This window comes from Alexandromys fortis, unplaced genomic scaffold (assembly GCF_014885135.2).
Source record: "Alexandromys fortis isolate MF-2015 unplaced genomic scaffold, M_Fortis_MF-2015_v1.1 scaffold_8_9099976_23576923, whole genome shotgun sequence".
Lineage (NCBI taxonomy): Eukaryota > Metazoa > Chordata > Mammalia > Rodentia > Cricetidae > Alexandromys > Alexandromys fortis.
In genome coordinates, this window is record NW_026067899.1 from 11,909,517 (window position 1) to 11,930,527 (window position 21,011).

At 40.7% G+C, this 21,011-nt stretch overlaps 2 protein-coding genes across 22 annotated transcripts in view; both read right to left on the minus strand.

Moving 5' to 3' along the window:
• Positions 1-21,011, minus strand: part of Dapl1 (death associated protein like 1) — a 341,707-nt gene that overhangs the window by 205,321 nt on the left and 115,375 nt on the right. The window lies entirely within an intron of this gene.
• Pkp4 (plakophilin 4) overlaps positions 1-21,011 on the minus strand; it is a 205,459-nt gene that overhangs the window by 75,875 nt on the left and 108,573 nt on the right. For 19 of the 21 annotated variants that reach the window (XM_050124002.1, XM_050124024.1, XM_050123977.1 and 16 more), the window contains one exon: positions 14,812-14,924. The exons of the other annotated variants lie outside the window; for them this stretch is intronic. In XM_050124002.1, coding sequence (XP_049979959.1) covers positions 14,812-14,924 — 113 coding nt within the window. The remainder of the gene's footprint in view (positions 1-14,811; positions 14,925-21,011) is intronic. 21 annotated transcript variants of the gene reach the window in all.

Genomic DNA, 21,011 nt, shown 5'->3' on the forward strand with positions numbered 1-21,011 from the left:
AGAAGAAGAAGAAGAAGAAGAAGAAGAAGAAGAAGAAGAAGAAGAAGAAGAAGAAGAAGAAGAAGAAGAAGAAGAGAAGAAGAATTATTTTAAAATCAGGGCTAATAAGCAGTCTCTCTTTAAATTTTCAGAAGAATTTAAAATCCAACTATGAAATTTTAAGAGTTATAGGAAATTGAAATTTCTAATAAATATAACTATGTTAATTTTATAAAAATGCAGTAAATTAGAACATGGGCGATATGAAAAGAAGAATAGGGAAGGATATTTGAGGAGAACAAGGAGGATAAGAGGCTAATGTGGAGAAAGGGGTGGAAGAATAATTAACAATACAGAGGTTTGAAAAAGCTGTATGAGACCTACTACTTTATAAACTACACACATGTGCACATGGGTAAAAGACATTAATCGGAGTTACCCTACATGGGGGATAATGTTTCAGAAGACAGGGGCTACCACATAAAAAAGTCAGTTCCAGGGCTAGAGCCCACAACAATACGGGCTATGCTGCTGCTCAGGTTTCCCAGCAGAACTCGACTGAAAGGCCCTGTTGCTAAGAACACAAGTTTGGTCACAAGGCATGGAGAAATCAAGCTGGTAATGATCTGGAAGCTTCTTCTCTGTTGACTAGCTTTCATAGCACCAGAGGGTGCCATTCAGGTTGCTGGAGGGGACTGGCTGTGGGATGTCATTAACAGCCATAGCCAGCTGTGAACCTATAATAATGACACATGGCAAGATACACCCACGGGTACAATAGGGGCAGGAATGCTACAGGGCAGCCAACAACTTTCTGATAGAATGTAGGGCCGGTTCCACAGGAGGAAACAAATGTCTTGCACTGTAAATCTGGGCAAGACTGGGGAGCTCACGGGCCCCAGGTATGAAGCTACTATTATTATTTTGTTAAATGGACCTGTACCAAACTGTCTTCTAAACTCGTATCTCTATACCCACGGGTTAGGGTAGCCCCCAGACCTCAGCAGAGAAGTTTCTCTGTGCAATGAATGGTGGCTAATGAAGAAACACAACTGGTCAACCTGCAGAGAGAAGACATCCGTGGGGTGCTTAGCCGCAAATGAGATTTCACAACCTCCCCTCAAGTCCCAGGGACCAGCAGAGGGGGCAGAAACACTGTGAGAGTCAGAGGCCAAGGAGGACCACGGCAAAATGGTACCTTTTGTCCACGACAGGCCTGCTACACTCGTGAACTCTCAGCAGCTGTGGTCGCCTGCAAAGAAGCAAGCCTGTCAACACTGCGGCATGGATGGCAGTGGGACTTGTGAGTCCCCAGCCCTGGCTGAGGAGCTATGGACGGCGGGTGCTCTCTGGGCAGGGGAGAGTCTATTTTCTTTAAGGTGTGGCTCCTGGTAAGCAGCTGGTTGCTTGTTTCTAAAGTTCTTGTCCTGTTTGAAATGATTTCTCTCAATTTGTAGAATTCCCAACAGCCTGCATCCAATCAGCTCATCAGCCCACCACCATTTACCATGAGCTCCTGTCTGGTATTTTCCAGACTGGTACGTACATGTAGATGCTGGAGCAATTTTTGGCAAGCAGACACCATGATGGCTGTTCTGTACTTTAAAATACCATCAACTCCAGACTTTTAGCAGTCTCCCCTCGACATCAGTATATGATTGAGATGTGACCCTAGTGATCTCACACTGATGTCACCAACAAAAGTGCCGACAACAATGAGCAGTAAATCCTTATTATTCAAGGCTGAGAAGACTCACAAACGGTTTTAACAAGTAGACTTGTTCTGAATGTACCCTCTTTTCAACAATAATAATAATATGCATTTGCATTTAGAAGACATACAGTGTGAGACCGTTTCATATCCTCTTTAAAAAAAAAAACCCTCTGATTCAGAAGTATTATATTCAGAAAGCAAATGCCCTCTACATTCTGTACCTCTTGGATACCAGTTCTGGTATCATGGTGGGAAAATTAACTTGAATTTGCTGCAGTACCAACAGCATCATTACTGATAAAACAACTAAAGTTGGGATCAACAAATAATTGATCTAAGCTATAGTAATGATCATAGAATCCTAAATTACTAGACATTGCTTGTTTTTTGATTAAAAAAAAAAATGGCTGGAAGGTATACACACATACACCACCCCGAAAAAAAAGATAGTTTCGATGGAATTACAAGCCACCTACCCATGCAAACTAAATGTTGTACCAAGGCTTTTGGTAGATGTTAAAATGTGCAACTGTTCAATATAAGATTTTTTTAGCTATGAAAATCTGTAGCCTAGGGCTTTTCTCCCTTCAATTTTAAAGCATTTTTCTCCCTGTTTAATTGTGGAAGAATACAAGCCCAGGATAGAAAAATCTATGCAGAACCAGATTAGATTGATTTGTTAGTAAGTGGATTGTGAAGCCCTGAGGAGGGCAGCTATAGGAACAATCCAGACATTACAGAGATGGCGGATGAATCAGGGTTTTTCGTTTCCCCGGGCAGACATGCCATGTTCATCTTTACAGCAGGCTGATAACTGCTGAAGATGTGCTAATGGATGACGTTCACTTTTCGGAAGATAATCACACTTTTAATTTTCCTTTCCAAATATCACTGCATTAGAGCAATGTTGAGCAGTTTTCTGAAGGGCTGAGGAAACATCTTGACACACACATCACTCTGCTCTGACTGCTAAGTTTAACAGCAACCATCTTTTAGCTCATGAAGATCGAAATGATTCAATGAAGGTATGCTAACATTTTCTCCCTAAAAACAACCGGCAGCACAGGCCACGTTAGTTAAAGTGCTGTTTTCCAAGGCTGTCTTCCAGAATGTCTGAGCAGGTACTGACACAGCTTCCTGTACCACGGCTGTGATTAACTAGCGGAAGCAACAGTGGCCACTGCAGGTTCAGAACAGCAAGCACAGTGACGAAGGCCAGGGGTTCAATGGCTTTCCTCCTCCATCAAGCGCAGTTACAAAATACTCAAGTAGGAAGAGAAGGTGGGGAGGCTTAAGTCTTCCCTAACTACTTATTGGTAGCCCTGTGGAATTGCTACTGCTGTCCACTACTGCTATGGGGAAATGACATCTTAATGTCAGTCAGGTATACAATAATAATTAAAACCAAATCAAACTCTACTGGGCAATAATAAGATGAGTCCAAATATCTCTTAATGCAACGGTCAATGCCCTAAGAACAGCTCTATGGCTAGTCTCTTCTCTACCATACTACTATAAACAAACCCCTTATACACCCAGGGATGTAACAAGTAAGGATAGAGCCCGGGTAGCCAGTGTAATCTGTTGAATACAGAACTTTTAAAGTACATAGAGGCTGCAGCCATGGTAAGCATGCAGTATTTGCATACTGTTATACAGTGATTGCCCCACTACAGTAGAAATTTCCACACACAAATAGACACACAGATTTGTTGCATCGGGCTAGCTCTGGGTTTAGTGAGCCACTGTCATAAGAGAGCAGGATATCTGAGGTCCTCCTCTGCCTTCTGCACACAGCATCAATTCCAGATAAACTGGGGATACAAATATGAAATATAAAACTTTAGAAGTATAGGAAGCATCTTTTAAAAATACATTTGGGCGAGCGAGAAGTCTCTGGGAGGGAAAAGGTACTGCTGCCAAGCCTGAAGACCTGAGTTCAAGTGCTGCAGAGTGCAGGGTAGAAGGAAAGAGCTGGCTCCCGAGAGTCCTCGGATGTGGGACAGCTGTATTTGAACATGCATGTATGCACACACAACATAAACATACAAGTAAAAAAAATGACCACTTCTAAGAGTGCGTGTTCCAGAGGCTCAGACATGTGAAACTGAAGACACCTTCAAACACGCTCACTGTTAAGAGGGTTTCGGTTCTGGAGGTCATTATGCTACGTAAAATAAAGTGCAAGACAAAAACCATCATGCTTTCACTCATCGACCAAAGTTAAGTTTATTGAAAAGTAGGAACGGGCGTGGGGCAGGGTGCTGCACAGAGCAGTGTACAGATGTGGGGGTGCAGTGGGTAGGAGGGGGACGACTCTGGCCAACAACAGCTAACTGCTTATCTAAATGGCTAACAGAGAAGATGTCCAATATCTCCCAAAAGGTGTGTGTCTAAAGTGACAGCTATACCAATTAGTCTAACTTGCTTATCTAGGAAACATACAAGCATATGATATAAATGCATGATATATGTTAAAGATAAATTAAAAAGGAAATGTTCATTTCAACTAAAAAAAAGCTGTACAATTAATACTGTGATACAGCGTATAAGCAATAAATCTACACGTACTGGTGTGGACACATCTCAGGAAGAAAGGCAAATGCAGAATTACATAGAATATTCTCTCTCTATATATATTAATTAATCTATATATATTAATTAATATATATTAATTAACCAATTTTATGTGTGTTTTGGTTGCATGTATGTCTGGATACCACAAGGTGCTGGAAAGGTCAGAAGGTGTTTTGGAACCCAAAGAAATGAAGTTACAGAGGTTGTGAGTGGGTACTGAAAACTGAACCCAGGTCCACTGGAAGAACAGTCAGTTCTCTTAACCAGACCCCAAATGTGCATATTTAAAAATCAACAAAAAATGTTATTCATGTGACTATGAAGTATATTCAATGTAAAAGTACACAAAGTCCATCAGAAGACAGCACTCCAGTGGCTAGGTAGGGGAAAGGATAGGCAAAAGAAGCTTGATGTGTTTAATTTTTTTCTTTTATATAAAAAATGAAAGTCAATATAAAAAACTCAGTAATTTTTAATTCTGGGTATATTCGCATTTGCCACATGGCACTCTAGACTTGGGGCTGTTACTGTTTCCTAAAGATTACCAATATGGATCACTTCACAGTGAGAGCCATAAGACAACAGAGTGGATTTTGATACTGTTGTGCTTCCAATATCGTGAAAGTAATTACTAATTTCTATGTCAAAAGTAAAAAAAAACTTTTTCCAAGAAGTACCTGATATCCTATAGTCTCTATTTTGTAGTCTGTTTGAACATACTTTAAATATACATATGTGTGTATGTATGTATGTATATATGTATATATATATATTTAAAAACCTAATGATTATGAGGGAATGCTAATAATGTAATTCTCAGTTTGGTTCAATAACTCATTAATGTTAAATAATTTAGGATTAGTAATTACAAAATATAAATTATGAAAATTGCAGAAAATGAAATACTGTTATCTTAATTAAAACAGTTCTTAAATCAGATAATAGCATGGTACATATATTTTACATGCATGGGTTTCTGAATTTTTAACAGGTATTTTCCTCTTCATTAATTAGAAAAATTAATACAGTTGGGCTGCTTCCATATTTAATCAAACATACCAGATCAATATTAGAATAATTTGAAACTTTGATGCTAACTATAAAAAATCTGTATTTGTGGTTCCTCCCAGCTATATCACCCAGTTAACATTTTTAAATGCTCAGTGTCAGAGATGGTGAATTCACTTTAGAATAGTTAGTTATGCACCTGAATAAAATGCTTTGCTCCATAATGTTCTAGATTCATAACAGACTCTATTTCACATGAAAAATATTTCGCTAACAATTCCAATAGTACTTGGTTGGGTTCCTAGTTAAAAGGGTGTCTAGGAATATTGTCTGCAGACTCTTGTGCCCTACGAGTCTCCATGATCTAAGCTGAAATCAAATGTGAGCAACAGCCATCACTTAGATAGATACCTATGTCCTAGATAAAATTTGCTTGTGGCTTGAGTGGCAATGAGAAGCACCAATTAAAAATGCCTCAGTGGTGCTGAGCCAACTGCCCCAGAAAATGGGTTCTGGAGCTGAGACCAGCCAGAACAGCCAGATTCATCCTCTGCCCTTGCGATGGGGAACTCTCCACTGCTTATAACAGGAGTTCTGCCATAAAAATTCAGCGTTACTAAACTTTCTCTTAAGAGGGTCTACATGATAAATATTCACTGTGGAAATCCCAAAGAGTGCTTCTGAATTACATTCAAATATTAAAGAGTTTGTTCTTCATTTAGTCTGAATTATAAATGAAGTCTGGAAGCTTTGACCTTTGACTGCTAAGGTAGGCGGCAGACAGCAGATCTAACAGGCCATAAGGAAATGTGATCTAGTAAGTCTAACCAGCACCGAAACTGCTAGACCTACTATGCACAGATGGCCAGCTCAGCAACAGAGGAGGACTGCAGTGACAGAAAACAGAAGTTCGACAACCTCAGACAGCGGGAGGATGGACAGAGAGGCCCAAAGGAATCTCGCTTGGACTCGCCAGTGCCCTAACCCGAGAAGAGCTGAAGCAAACACCCTGGATGTTCCCCTAAAAGTCAAAGGCAGCACTCTTCACAGTGGCCAAAAATGAATGGCAAGGAAGATATGGCTTGTCTATATAAATGCAATATTATTTGGAAATAAAAAGGTAAGCAATATACAAGATGGATGAACCTTGAACACATGAAGTGAAAGATATCAGATATAAAGGACCGAATGTAATGCAGGACACACACACACACACACACACACACACACACACACACACACACATACACACACACGAAATAGCTCCCAGCACCGAGAGAGGGAACGAGTGGGGCAGTGACACTAATGGCTGAACATCTTTATGAATGTACTAACCCCCACTGATCTCTGTACTTTGAAAGTACGAATCTGAAGGTTATATGGAATTATCTCATTAAAACAATCATCTAAAAACAATAATAAAAATCCCCCAAGTTTCAAAGGCACTAAATGTCAAATATCTTCCCGAAGTGGTAAATGTCAAGGAACAGACAATCGTTTCAAAGACTCTTCATTTCAAAGAAGGCATTATTTGAAGCAGTTTATTTTACAATGATTTAAAAAATATTCATGGAAAAAGATCTGAACCATGAAGAAACCTTTACTGCTACTGTCAGTCCCCAAACACTTTCAGAATCTTTAGTGGTTTCCAAGGAAGCCTGATGGGCACCCAGATGACCCTATAAATGCAAAGCCGTGACACTTTTCCAAGGACTTCAGTGGCAGCGGGGAATCAACTCTTCTCATTAAAAGCTAACAGTTCTTTTACTTAGTGGCAATAAGACTGACTGTCAAGGCCGCACAGCCTTTTTGAAACCATCAAAAGTTCTACTTGACTGGGGTTTTAAAATAAGATGAGAGCTGGGCGGTGGTGGCACACGCCTTTAATCCCAGCACTCGGGAGGCAGAGGCAGGTGAATCTCTGTGAGTTCGAGGCCAGCCTGGTCTACAAGAGCTAGTTCCAGGACAGGAACCAAAAGCTACGGAGAAACCCTGTCTCGAAAATAAAAAAAAAAAAAAAAAAAAAAAAGGATGAGAGTGAGAATCTTGGGGCGAATGTGATGGTAGCAATGTCAACGGGGCCACCCACACCCCCTTTTCCTTTATGCAGCTATAAGGACAGGTTTTTGCAATCGGCAAGCTTTAAGGTAGCAGCAGCTGCCGGTAAAGAACATTGTGCTTCCATATAAGGTAAGTGCATTTAAACATCACATGGGTAAATAAAAATACAGTCTGCAACTTTAGCCTCTTTTTTTACTTCAATGCAGATGGAAATTGAGTACTTTTATCTTCATAAATATTGTGATTCACAAGATAAAGTTTGGGAAATAGATCTATAGCTAGCAAAGAAACACATTTTTACCAATTACAACTCATCTAGAAGTAACTGAGAAACAAAGACCAGCAGTTAAGGTGAGTTTCTGGGCAACAGAGAATAATATCTCATGCCTGTCACCAGGAACAACTTTCAAATACTGCACTAAAACTTAGTCTCAAGGATTGTAAGGCATTTTCAATTACTGACTTCTATCCTAACTCTGTTTCCTATTCCTGCGGTGACCCAACAAGATGAGCAACTAGTGTAATTTCCTTGTTGGATGAGATGTGGATCCAGGCATTCCTTGTACACCTGAAGGCTGCTTCCTTCAGCTGGTAGGGAGGATTTCCCCTGGCCGCCCTTCGCTCACTGTGCCCCTGCCCTTTGGAAGGCTGCAGGAATCTCGACCCACTGCCAAATGAGCACCCTTGGGCTCCAAGCTATTGCTTCCCTGGGGTTTCTTGGACAATTAGAGGCTGTTAAAAGTTGTTCAACTAATAAGCCTGGCATATCAGAGTGCAAGATGAAGAATAAGAAGAAAAGTTACTCTTGGGAAATACTTTCATTTAAAGAAAAAGTTGAAGAGAGAAATGCAGCAAGGTTTTAAAAGCAGCAGGAACATTTTGGGGAGGCTGATGAAAATACTCTCGGTGGATTGAGGAGGTGGCCATACCATTCTATGCCAATTGTGTCAGCTAGACATCATAAAACTGTACTACAAAGGGGTGGATTGGCCGCAATTTATACTTCAATACATCTGACTTTAAAATACAGTAGTTATCTCTGAGTGGCAAGATTATAGATTTTTCTCTTTTTTGTCCCTTGCATTTTATAAATTGTCTAAGGTGATCATTATTTAGCTCCAGTCAATAAAATCCAGACTGAGAATATGGTCTTGGTTACCAAATTCCTTCTACCCCTTTCCACGCTCTCAGGAACAAAGGAGGGCAGGTTCCAGGGTGAAGAATTGGGCAGAGTCCAGATGACGGCGCCCTGTGGTGGCTACCAAGTACTTCTACTGTTACATTACCCCGCTAAACCTAAACTCAGCTACCGTGAGCACAATCCTCCACTGATGCCGATGTAGGGAGAAATGGACCAAATCCCATCTTCATCAAAACCTGCACGTTTTACAGGACACACTGCTCTGTGGGGCTCCTGTGCGCTGTGAGGCTCTCTCATGGCATGCTGTGCTGTGCCTACTGCAGCGCTGCCTGGGAGCTGTTTCTGTCACGAACGTACATATAACACACCTGTGCAGTGAACTGCAACACAGGACACCGCACATCTCAGCATCTCTCACCAGCCATGACTCTCAAAAACTATGCTGACAGAAGCAGTCATGGTAGGCTGCCTGCTTAGCGGACCGGAGAGCAATTCATCTATCTACACGTGCTAAATATCACCCTGAGCCAAGCTAGATGTCAGAATTGGCCCCCAGGGGAATTACTTTTAGCAAAGGTGCCATTTCATCCATCTAGATTCCGTTTAGCAATGAGAAATTGCCCTATATGAACTTGATTGTGCGGTCTGTTGGCAGAGGCCACTGAGGGTCAAACAGTGCTCTCCTGGTGTGATTGCACAGGAGAAACCACCGAAGTCTTGGTACCCAGGATGGGAGGATCCTCCTGAGCAGCCTGGTTCATTTCCCTCTTATACACTGACACTGTGACATTCATTAGCGAGGATTGCTTCCATCAAGCGCACACTTACATCAGGACTACTTCTGTCTCCAGCATGGCTGCTAGGATGCTCGGGGCAAAACTGGCTCTCAACCTCAGCAAGGCAATGCATGCTACATATACATTTTTTGTTATTGTTCTATTTTAGTCTTGGCTCCATCCTATCTTTCTAAATTTTACCTCCACTTTCCCCTAATCCTCACACTTTATTTTTAGTTTTTATATGTTCAAAGATGTTTCAAGTGCATTTAGATGAGATGAAATATTAACTAGACCAGCTACGGTGTTCTCAGAATGAGCACCTTCACCCACTTTAAGGGCCTTTCAAGACTGAAGTGAGATGTTTAGTATCATCCATCACCTTTGCATACCGACACCACCGAGTCCACAGCAGGAGCCTTATAAGTCTATCAATACCATAGTTTATATATGCTGGAATGCCAGAACATAAGACAAATGGAAAAACATATAAAATCATCTTTTCACTGCTTTGCTTGGAACACTTCTTCTGGGGTGATTAACAAAATCTAAGCAATCACACTGAGACTGTCTTAAAGTTCTGAATGGGGCACACAGCAGACGAGGCTCAAGTGCAAGGGAACCGAACTGTTCACTGCTGAGACAGTGTCCCTTGGAAGGACCTCATCGTGCCACCTCCCTTTTATTCAGAGTGAGGACAGAAATGGCAAAAACTATGTGCGACTGAAAAGTCAATAAAATATACTTTTTATTTTCTTTTGCTGCATATTTAGAAGACAAAACGTTACACAGTCTCACAGAGTTCCTTATCTTCACTAACAAATCAAAACCTTAAGGAAGAAAACTGGTTATAAAATGCCTGTTTTTCTGATTAAACTCATTTCACACATAAAAAAAATGGAGGAAAAAAAAATCCCAAAGGAAGCTTCCTGGTTCTGAGCAGGGATTCTACTACAGTATCCTCTGAGTCAATCAGGAGGCTGACTGCAGAGGGGTCTGAGTCTCAGAGACAATTTCTAGTTTTATCTTTATACGCTGATTCCAAAGTGGACAGCAAGGGGCCAGAAGGCTCGCAGGGGTAGAGTGTCTCTCACATGAGACAACAGAACACCACTATTCCTGTCCTAACATCCTCTGAATGGCTCCCAACTGACGTGCAGCAATACTGCCTTCAGAGCTGAGCAGTCGTGTCTACCGCATTTGTGGATCTTCTGGAAAGTACCCTCAAGTTCTGCAGAAGGTAAATGCCAAAGATACCAAGTGAGGAACTTGCAGAGCATCGTCTGGTGAACCCCAAAGCTGCTGATCCTCAGGAAGGTCCACTATTCATTTAATGAGCACTGGGGCGGGAGATGGGCAGCTAAGCCACTGGCACACAATGGTTGGGCCTCAGCACCACAATGAGCTAACACAGGCACACACAAACAGCTATGAGTCAACTGGAGGGAAATGACTTGCCCCCAGGAACGTGGGAAAGACTATGGAAAGGAGAGCATTTAGCTGGGGCATCAGGAACACAAGGAGATCAGACCTGAGATGAGACTTGAAGAACCTCGTCCTAGGTGTAACGCTAAAGACTGCAAAACACATCTGCTTGGCTGCCTGGTTCCTCCTCATGTGTCTTGCATCTACCACCTATGGATGGCCAGACGATGTTCCCCACAACCAAGGGGCGACATTGCCTGCGTGAACAGATGAAGCCCCAGCAATGTGGTGGCTTTTGACATGAGACAGTAAGAAGCAAACATGAAACACACACAAAATAAAAAATAATTGACAGTAATTATACTGTTACCCACAGTATTTATGTTAGATTTTAAAGCAAATCTATTTAATCGTATCATTCAACTATATAGCCTTAATTAATATCTTAAAAATTAAAGTTTATAAGCCATGCATATAGCAAATACACCCTCACTCAACAGATGTTAATATTTGGTCACGTTTGATCCAGATGGCTCTGTTAAATACCATTTTACAGATTTGGCCAAAGCTTAGTAATTGGTAACTTCTTCCTTCCTTTGAAAAGGCATCGCTATCTTAGATTGGGGTTGTTCCAAAATATTGTTTACGATCTTTTATCACGAGTTCACTTATGAACAATTTCAAGTGTGAACAACTGGCATGGGAAAAGACTTCATGAACAGAACCCTGATAACACAGGCACGAAGACCAACAGTTAATAAATGGGGCCCCAGGAAACGGAAAAGCCTCTGCACAGCAAAGGACAGGTCATTTGGACAAAGTGGCAGCCTACAGAATGGGAGGATTTTTACCAGCTACACGTCCAACAGAGGACTAACAGCCAAAAGAAATAAAAAAGTAAAAAAAAAAAAAAAACTACATATAAAGGAAACATACAAGCCAATTTAAAATGGGGTACAGTTCTAAACAGAGAATTCTCAAAAGAAGAAACTCAAAGTGCTGAGAAACACTTTAAAAATGTTCAACATCTTTAATCATCAGGGAAATGCAAATCCCAATTACTTTGAGATTTTATCTTATCCACATCAGAATGGTTAAAATCATTAAAACAAATGACAACTCATGCACACAAGGTTGTGGAGTAAGGGGAACACTCCTCCCAAGTTACTGGTGGGAGTGCAAACTTCGTACAGCCACTATGGAAATCAGTGTGGTGGTTTCTCAGAAAGATGGGAACTGATCTACCTCAAGATCCAGCTATACCACTCTTGAGCATATACCCAAAGGACTCTACATCATACTACAGAGACACTTGCTCAAACATGGTCATTCCTGCTCTATTCATAACAGCCAGAAATTAGAAACAGCCCAGATGTTCATCAACAGATAAACAGATAAATAAAACGTGGTACATTTTGCACAATGGACTATTACCCCACCATTAAAAACTAATGCAGGTAAATAGATGGAACCAGAAAAAAAATCATCTTGACTGAGATAACTCAGATCCAGAAAGACAAATATGGTATGTATTCCCTTAAATGTGAACATTAGCAGTTAAGTCATTGATAAGCAAGCTACAATAGAGATAGGTAAAGAGAAAGGAACTGGGGGTGGTGGCAGGGGACAGAAGGGAGATGGCTCTCCCTAGGAAGGGGAAATAGAATAGATATCTAAGAATAGACAAGGAGGGGAGACTGGAATAAGAGAATCAAACAGGAAGCAGGGGTCGGGGTGGAGAAGGACACCTGAAACTAAAGTCCATTTGTGGGAATGTATGGATACCTAATACAATGGCTTCTGGTTTGGGGAGCTGGGAACTGGACTCTGTTTTTCCGCCTACCGATTTCTTATTCATTGTCAAGTTTTCTTTCCCCAACGAAAAATTTTAATGCAAACTTTTACTGAATCAGAATGCAGTGTAGCATGTAAAACTGTCCCCCACCCCCGTCAACGACCCCATGCACCCATTGTTGAGTCTGTGCTACTTTTGTGTGCTGGACCTCCCATCAGGGCTCCTCCGCTCTGGTGAAGAAGATAGTACACGTGGATGTGTCTGTGAAAGGGTACACACTGGAAGATCCCATTCTTTTGCGGGGTGGGGTGGGGGGTGTTATGCTTTACAAAATCTGACTGTGAGCTCATTTTTAGAGGTGAGGGTTCCAAAGACGGGAATTCCTGAATAATGGGGACAGTTTCACTGGACTTCAAATCCACACATAGCAAGAGTATGGTATGTGTTTTATGTGTAGCCCTTTAAGACACAACTTAATGAGATAATCAAATTCAAATGCACCAACTTGTACATAGCCAAGTCTTCATTCCTTAGCCCCTGCATGGACATTAAACACGACCCCAGGGCTTATCTCGGGGTCTGGTGACTCTCCAGCTTCTGCAAAGGCAGCTCAAAGCTTAGTGGCTTTTCCCCTCATTTTCTCTAGATATAAACTTTTATTATTAATATGGATTTTTTTTAAGTTTAGCAGGATAAATCTGACTTTTTCTGAGTCAGCTATTGCCAGTGCCATCCTGCCCGACCCACACTGGATTATTTTCTTACTACTATAAAGATTTTTCTATTCATCTGGCCCATCCTTTTTGAAAACACTCATAGCATCATATTCCTGAATCTGTAGATTTCTCTTTTTAATGCTAAAACTATTGATAGCTTAAAAAAAAAAACACTACTGATTAGAATTAAAGAAATTTTTGCTTTTATAATGACCCCTCCTTTGGTAAATTATTTCATTGGTTACCATAAGGCATAATTTAGAATATATAATATTGTAATATATGGTAGCATATGTTATATATTGTATTTATAATAGAACACCTTGCTTATGTGTAAGTTTTCTTAGTATAAAAGACTACATAGGCTCACAAGATGGCTCAGTGGGTAAAGGCACCTGTCACCAACACCAAGCCTAATGACCTCACTTTGATTCCTGGGACAAACACGGAAGAGGGAGAGAACCAACGCCTGCAGTCTGTTCTGACCTCCACATGTGCACCACGGCATGAGCACTCACACATACACACACTTACATCCACCAAATAAATAAACATGTTTTTAAATGAAAAAAAGGGAAAGACTTCCCAGATATTAAAAAACTATGTTCACCTGTGTTTACACCTTTCAATAGTCCTACTGACTTTATTTGTATGCTTGATGGCTTAAACACCCCAGCGCACACCGGTCAAGGCTGAGGCTCAAGCATTCAGGTAAACCAAGTCTGAGAGATTAAAAACCATACTAACTACTAACTAGAAAAGAGAGGCTACAGGCAGCATCTTAGTCAGCAAGATGATGTTGTCTCCAATGAACAACAGCAGAAACCAGGGAGAATAATTCAGTAGTTAGAGATAACTGGTGGGATTTGGGGCTGTCGGGTACAGGTCACATACACTTAAAATTGTGTCTGTTACAAATAATGCAAGTGTCTAGTGATCCTTAACTTTTAAGAAACAAATCTACAAATAAGCAAGGATTAATGCATGGAGTATACGGTAGTAATTTACCCAATAGTGATCTTTTTAAAGAGTAGAAGAGGCTATTTAAATAGAAAAAAAATGTGATTAAATAGTTTTCAATTAAATGCTGTTTGTAATTACTGTATTCGACCTTAAAGATATGATCATTTGGTACTTACCATATCGAACACTTTGGATTATTTCAGTGTAATAGTTGTATAAAGCAATTTCACAGATTTTAGAAAAACTAAAAGCCTAGTTGGTCTAAAGGCCAACTAGTCCATTCCACTTAGAAATATGTATTAGCTTTAAAAGTCCGTGCCATGTTGCTGAAGCACCAGCCAACTCTACCCAACAGCTAGGCACTAACTTTGACCTGTCCATGAATGGCACGAGTGCAAGATGTCACGTTTCTCAAGGCAGCAGCCCTCCTTTGCTGCACGAGCTTACCAGAGCTGTATCAGACACTTCAGCACAGGACTGAAGAACAATCAATACTGTCAGCGGCTTCGTACAAGGAAAATGAACAGGCATTTCTGGTGTCTGATTCGGAATGGAAGTTAACAGGAACAGCATTCTACAGGATGGGCCGCTGCAGCCCTGCTAACCGACCGAGACATGTAATTTGGGGCATAAAGATAGAGCCACTGGCCCTGTACCTGGTGCTGGCGATGCTTGGCGATTCTGCTCCAAGCCTACATCTTTCTAGCTGACTGGCAACAATCTGCCTTTCCACTTCCAGTTCTCGGGTGAGTCGCTGGAACTGAAGCTCCTGTGAGTCAAGGAGATAAAAGGTAGATAAGGCGACCAGGTTTGCTGCTCAGGAAGACAAGGATTCATGTTTGTCACAGGAAACACAGGAACATACTCATCACATAAAGCTACAGCGAGGCGTATGCCACTCGGGTCCTGAAGGCTACAAGCAATTACTGTACACACATGGTTCTCTTGCTTGCTTATGAGCCCTCTGTTTTCAATTCTAGTAAGGTTTTAAACAGTACTCTTCAGAGTGTAACATTAAACAAAGGGTGTGCAGACCCTTATCTGATGTTTACATGTGAACACAGCAAACATCTGGAGCTCCTCCTCCTCAGTGGCTAATTTTTATATCTCCCCTGCTATACGGCATATCAGGACCACACTAAAACCACACAGAGATCTCCATGATGGGAATCACGGTACCACGCTTGATAAGGTCACTGCACTATGGAGATATATGGACGCCACAGTGAGTGTCTGGCTGTATATTCTATGATATAGACAAAAGAGTTTGCTCTATTCACAATGTATATATGTTGCTACCCTGCAGGACCAAATAAAAAAACATGCTGGACTGTGGACTCTGAACTTGTCCTGAGAAATGGGAAAGATGTCTAGAGAAATATTCTTTATGCTGTATCAGAAAAGCAAACCAATTTTATGATTAGGTGGTTATACTTAATTTATGCTTCTCTTTGTTAGCTTGACTGGACTTGATAAACAGAGAGCACATCATGCTATCAAGCACCAAAAGATCAAAGCAGACACATTACTTACTAAAACTTCAAGTTAGAACTGACATCTGCAAAACTACACCAAGGTCTCGTGCACCATGTTATCTTCCCACACATCTATCCAAATGCAAGTACTTTAATTTGACAATGACTTACAGCTCGACATAGCAGGCGCGTGAACACTAAAGAAATAGTTATGACTGTGTTAATATTTGTTTGTCAGAACATTTACTTCTCTGCAGCGACTACTTGACAGCATTGGTTTTGTAAATTCCATGGACTATTCTTAAAATAGTTACATGTATTTTTATTTTTTAGCTTTTATTATAAAATCTTGAATATAAAAAAAAACACAAACCAAAAATTAGCCAGATCTGAAGTCTATATACAACTCATGAGCTTCCACACAGTTGGAAGAGGAATTTAGAACGGAAGCTAGAGTTTCTCATTCACAATTTTTACTCAGTACTGAATATATTTATGCACCTATCTACCTATCACTAAAAAATGACAGAATTAGAGCTAGAAAAACAATTGCATTTAATATTCTTTCATGAATTGTATCTATTACCTGCCTTCAGTTCTTCCACATCCATCCCCATGGTTAACTTTTTATATTTTCTCTATTCATGTGTATTATACCTGTACCCACAAGTACATGCATTTATATATACACAGATTCTTGTCTAGATTCTGCATGAGAGAGAACATGACAGATTTTTCTTTCTGCAATTGTGTGACCTTTCTTAATTTTATACATTCTAAGTTCATTCATTTTCCTGCAAAATTTTAATTTAATTTTTCTTTAGAGTATAGTATTCATAGATGTGTATACATATATATATATATTATCCATTCATCTGTTGATGGACAACTAAGTTGTCCAATTCTTTGTTATTGTGAATAAAACATCAGTTAACAGGGTACAAATATCTCTATGGTGGAATAGGGAATTTTCTGGGTAGATGCCAGCCGGGACACATCGTATTTCTATTTTTAGATTTTGTGTGTGTGTGTGTGTGTGTGTGTGTGTGTGTGTGTGTGTGTGTGTGAAATCTCCAAACTGATTTCCACAATGGCTGTATTAATTTACAACATTGGATAAGGGTTCCTTCTCTCCACATCCTTTCCAAGATTTGCTGTCAGATTTATTAATGACAGTCATTTTGATGGGAGTGTGGTAGAAACTTAGAATAGTCTTAATCTGTATTTCCCCAGTGGCTGGGGACTATTTAATACTGTGGCTATTTGTGTGTGTGTGTGTGTGGTTTTTTTTTTTTGCCATTTGTGTCTTTAAAAACTGTCTATTCAGTTCATTTGTTTAACTGTTGATTGGTCATTTCATTTACTAATTTATTTTTTAGTATTTAGTTTTTGTAATTCTTTATAGATTCTGAGTATCAGTCTCTTTGTCTGCAGTGTAGCTGGTGAAGGCTTTCCCCCACTCTGTGGGCTGCCTGTTAGCTATGCTCACTGAACTACCTTCAAAATTAAGGTGTGTGTGTGTGTGTGTGTGTGTGTGTGTGTGTGTGTGTGCATATGCACAAGAGCACATATGGGGATGGAGGAGGAGACAGAGTCCCACTATCTCTTTAGGTAGCCTGGCCTGGCCTGGCCTGGCCTGGCCTGTCACTCTGAGATTCTACTCCTGTCTCAGCTTCCCAAGTGCTGGGATTAAATGCAATTGCCACTATAGCCAGTTAAAATTAAGCACTAAAAAACATATCTAACCAAAGATGTGAAAGAACTCCTCAAATGACAGAAGATACTAAACAAAATATATATATTCCATGTTTCTAGGTAGGGAAAATTAATATTATGAAAATGTCTATGCTATCAAAATTAATTTATAGAATTAACACAATACCATTTAAAATTTCCATGTCATATTTCAAAGGTTCAGGAAAAATAGTAAAAGAATTTATATAGAACTACAAACGGTCACAAACAGCCAAAGCAATCCTAAGGAATGAGAATAATACTGGCGATATCACAATGTACTCCCTCAAATTATACTATAGAGAGCTACAGTGATGAAAACAGCCTGGTATTGGCATAAAGTAAATGGATAGGGCAATGGAATAGAACAGAAGAACAGGAAATAAAACAGCAAAACTATGTAAATATAATTTTTGACAACGGAGTAAAAAATATACTTTGGGGAGGAGGGGTATGGCCTATCTAACAAACAGTGCTAGCAAAACTGACTTTCTCCCTACAGAAGAATGAAGTTAGATTCTTGTCTTTGTCACCTGTACAACAATCAGTCCAAAAGGGATTAAAGATCCAAATTTAAACCTGAAACACAGAAACTTGCCAAGAACGTTTTAAACAGAACACCCACAGCTCAGGAACCAAGCCCAAGTATCAACAGATGGGCCCGAGGAAAATAATAGTTTCTGTGCAGAAAAGGAACCAGTCTTAGAATAGTTTCAGAGAAGCGATCCTCAACTGCTCATCACTTTCTGGTCCTGAGATGCTTTCCCAGTGAACTCGGGGGCGCAGGCTCGCTGGATAAGGCTTGGATGAACAGCAGCTGGCAAGCACTGCTGCAATAATGACTACGATGGGGGGGGTGGGGCACAGAAGACCAGACAGGACAGGCCAGGCTGCTCTGTACCAACTTAAGGTAAGTTTAGGAGAGCATCATGCTCACCTTGCAATGTTTTGGTGTGTGTGTGTGTGTGTGTGTGTGATCTATTCTTTTATCCATTTTGCTCAGCTGTTTATTAGATATGTCTTTCTCCACAACACTGGCCATTTGTATCAAGTTAGTCCAGGAAAGGGGAGCACTCCCAGGTCCCCAAGTTTCTGTTGACATTGCTTATACCCTGCTCTCAGTGACAAATAGGGACTGGGGCTGCCATGCTTTTCCACTTAGGGCCATCCAAGTTACTCCAATGGAGCAAGACTTCAAGTAAGAACACAGCCATGAAAAAATAAGTTCCTTTTATAGAAAAAAAAATCCTATCATGGTAGATCTTATCTCTTCTGACCTCTGAAACCACCTTTCAAAAAGACTGTAGAGCAAATCTCTCATTGCAGTTAGGGACAAGACACAGTTTCTCATATTTCTTACTCATAGCCAGAGCAAGTAACTTTGTCCTGGCCTAAGACACACTCCAGCCAGCCAGCAACTCATGGGTTCATCTCACACTGGCTCCAGGAAAAGGGAGTCTCCTCTTCTCCCTCACCTCGGCCTATGCATCACTTCCTAAATCAGGCCTCAAGGTCAAGTTCCCCACACAGATCACCCCCTCTCCATGCACATTCTGTGTGTCACCAGGAGCACTGAGGCACCTCAGAAACAGCCATAGGTGTGGAGTGCTTGGGAGGCCTAGGAATCCATGCCGGAACTCCCTGGAGTCAATATAACCCCTAAAGGGAAGAACAAAGTCTGTATTGTACCTCTGTCAGGCAGGCCCAGAGTCCACACAATTGAACATTACCCACTTATTTATCAAAATCACTCTGCTTATGGGTCCACACTTCTCACTAGCAGGACATCATCACAGTGCCGAAGGCAGAGGACCAGGAAGCTGGAAAGCAAGGCTAGGCAACTGTTATCTAGTGGACATTTTCAGATAAAATATATGTTCGTTTTGTTTAAGATAAATATTTCTACAGAATACAAGCCAATCACCTTATGTAACCGGGACCCAGAAGAACGAGCGGGTTTTAAAAATTTGGTAATTCTGTCCCTATTGCGTGCTTTGACTGATGAGGAAGCTAGTATTATGTAGTCATACAAAAACACATCCAATGATTTCTAAAATAACACTCATTAAGATAATTAAACAGAGATATCATTTGTATATGGTATCCTCTAAACATAAAAATGTGACTGGTCCTTAATCAGTATTCAGGACTGGGCATCTAAATTAAGGGGAAGGAGTAGTAAGGAGATAAAAATGTAAAGAATCTGCAGAGATAACATGTGACTATCTTAAAAGTCCAGCCAATAAAGCCGCAGCCTTACCAAGAAAATGAAGGTACCAATAATATGCTCTAAGAGATAATCTGTGCATACATTACAAGGCTCTTCATTTTAACTTCACTGCAGTCATAAATGCGTCGATAAAGACCGAGGGAACATCAGGGCAACAGAAATCATGCTGCATTTCATGATGACGGTGGACAGGCCTGCCCAGTCCAGGGAGAAGGGTTCACGGCCCTAGCTCGCTTACTACCAAGACCCCAAGAACCCCTTGTCATGGGCACACTCTTTGGCCACGCCTCCTAAAGAGTCCTGGAAAGGCTGGGTCCAGAGATGCTTCTTCCTTCTGGGCGTGGCTAAGGCTCTGTCTTCTGCACTGAGGTTTCTACCCTTCCTGCCTGTTCCTGCTGCTCCTTCCTTCTGTACAGGCACTCAGCTATGATGAATCTCTGCACACAAAACACCCCATGGGCCCCACCTTGGCCTGTCTCATGTTGGCTCCTTTTTCAGTGACAGAAGTTTCTTTCACCCAGTTTCTGAATATTGTGAGATACTTCGGTTACATAGGAAAAGTGCAGATAAGAAAGCAATCAACTTCTGTGAAAGTGAGGAACAGGGCAGGTAAAACAAGCCTCACTGCTTTGCTAGGACCTGCTTTTGCTGCCTTAAGAGCCTGTAGATTGGTATCTTATGTTAAAGTACAATCATAGCCCTAGGTTTTCTTCTCCTGGCTTCCACTCTTCTCTCTTCTGGATCTGATGTAAATTATTCTCATGAATATTTATGTTACAGACTCTACATATTTATATTTATGTAAATAGCATGCTGTACACATCCTTTGCAGGTTAATTTTAATATAGTAAGATTCTGAGCTCTCAGTATCAGTATGGGCAGTTCTTGCTCATTAATTTTCAGTGATCAATAATACCCCACTTTATGATAACACCACACGTATTTATGTTCTCATCATGATGGACCCATGAGTTGTTCCTAATCGCTTATGCAATTATAAGCATTCTGTAAAACAAACATTCTTGATTAAACCTTGTGCATACGAGCCAGGCTTCTTCAGAGCGGATACTGAAGGGTTATTTCTACTTAAAGGGATACACATCGTCAATTTTTATTTTCTTTTTAAAAAAAAAATCTTATCACAGAAGATTCTTTTTATTCTTTATTTTTATGTTATGTGCATTGCTGTTTTGTCTGCATGTGTGTCTGTGTCAGGGTGTTGGATCCCCTGGAACTGGAGTTAGCGACAGCTGTGGAAATGCCACATGGGTGCTGGGAATTGAACCTGGGTCCTTTGGAAGAGCAGACAGTGCTCTTCACTGCTGAGTCTCTCTCCAGCCCCCAATTTTATTTCCTAATGGCTGTTGGATTATCTTTCAAAGCAGCTGAACTGCCACCTCAGCTGGCAATCGGTGAG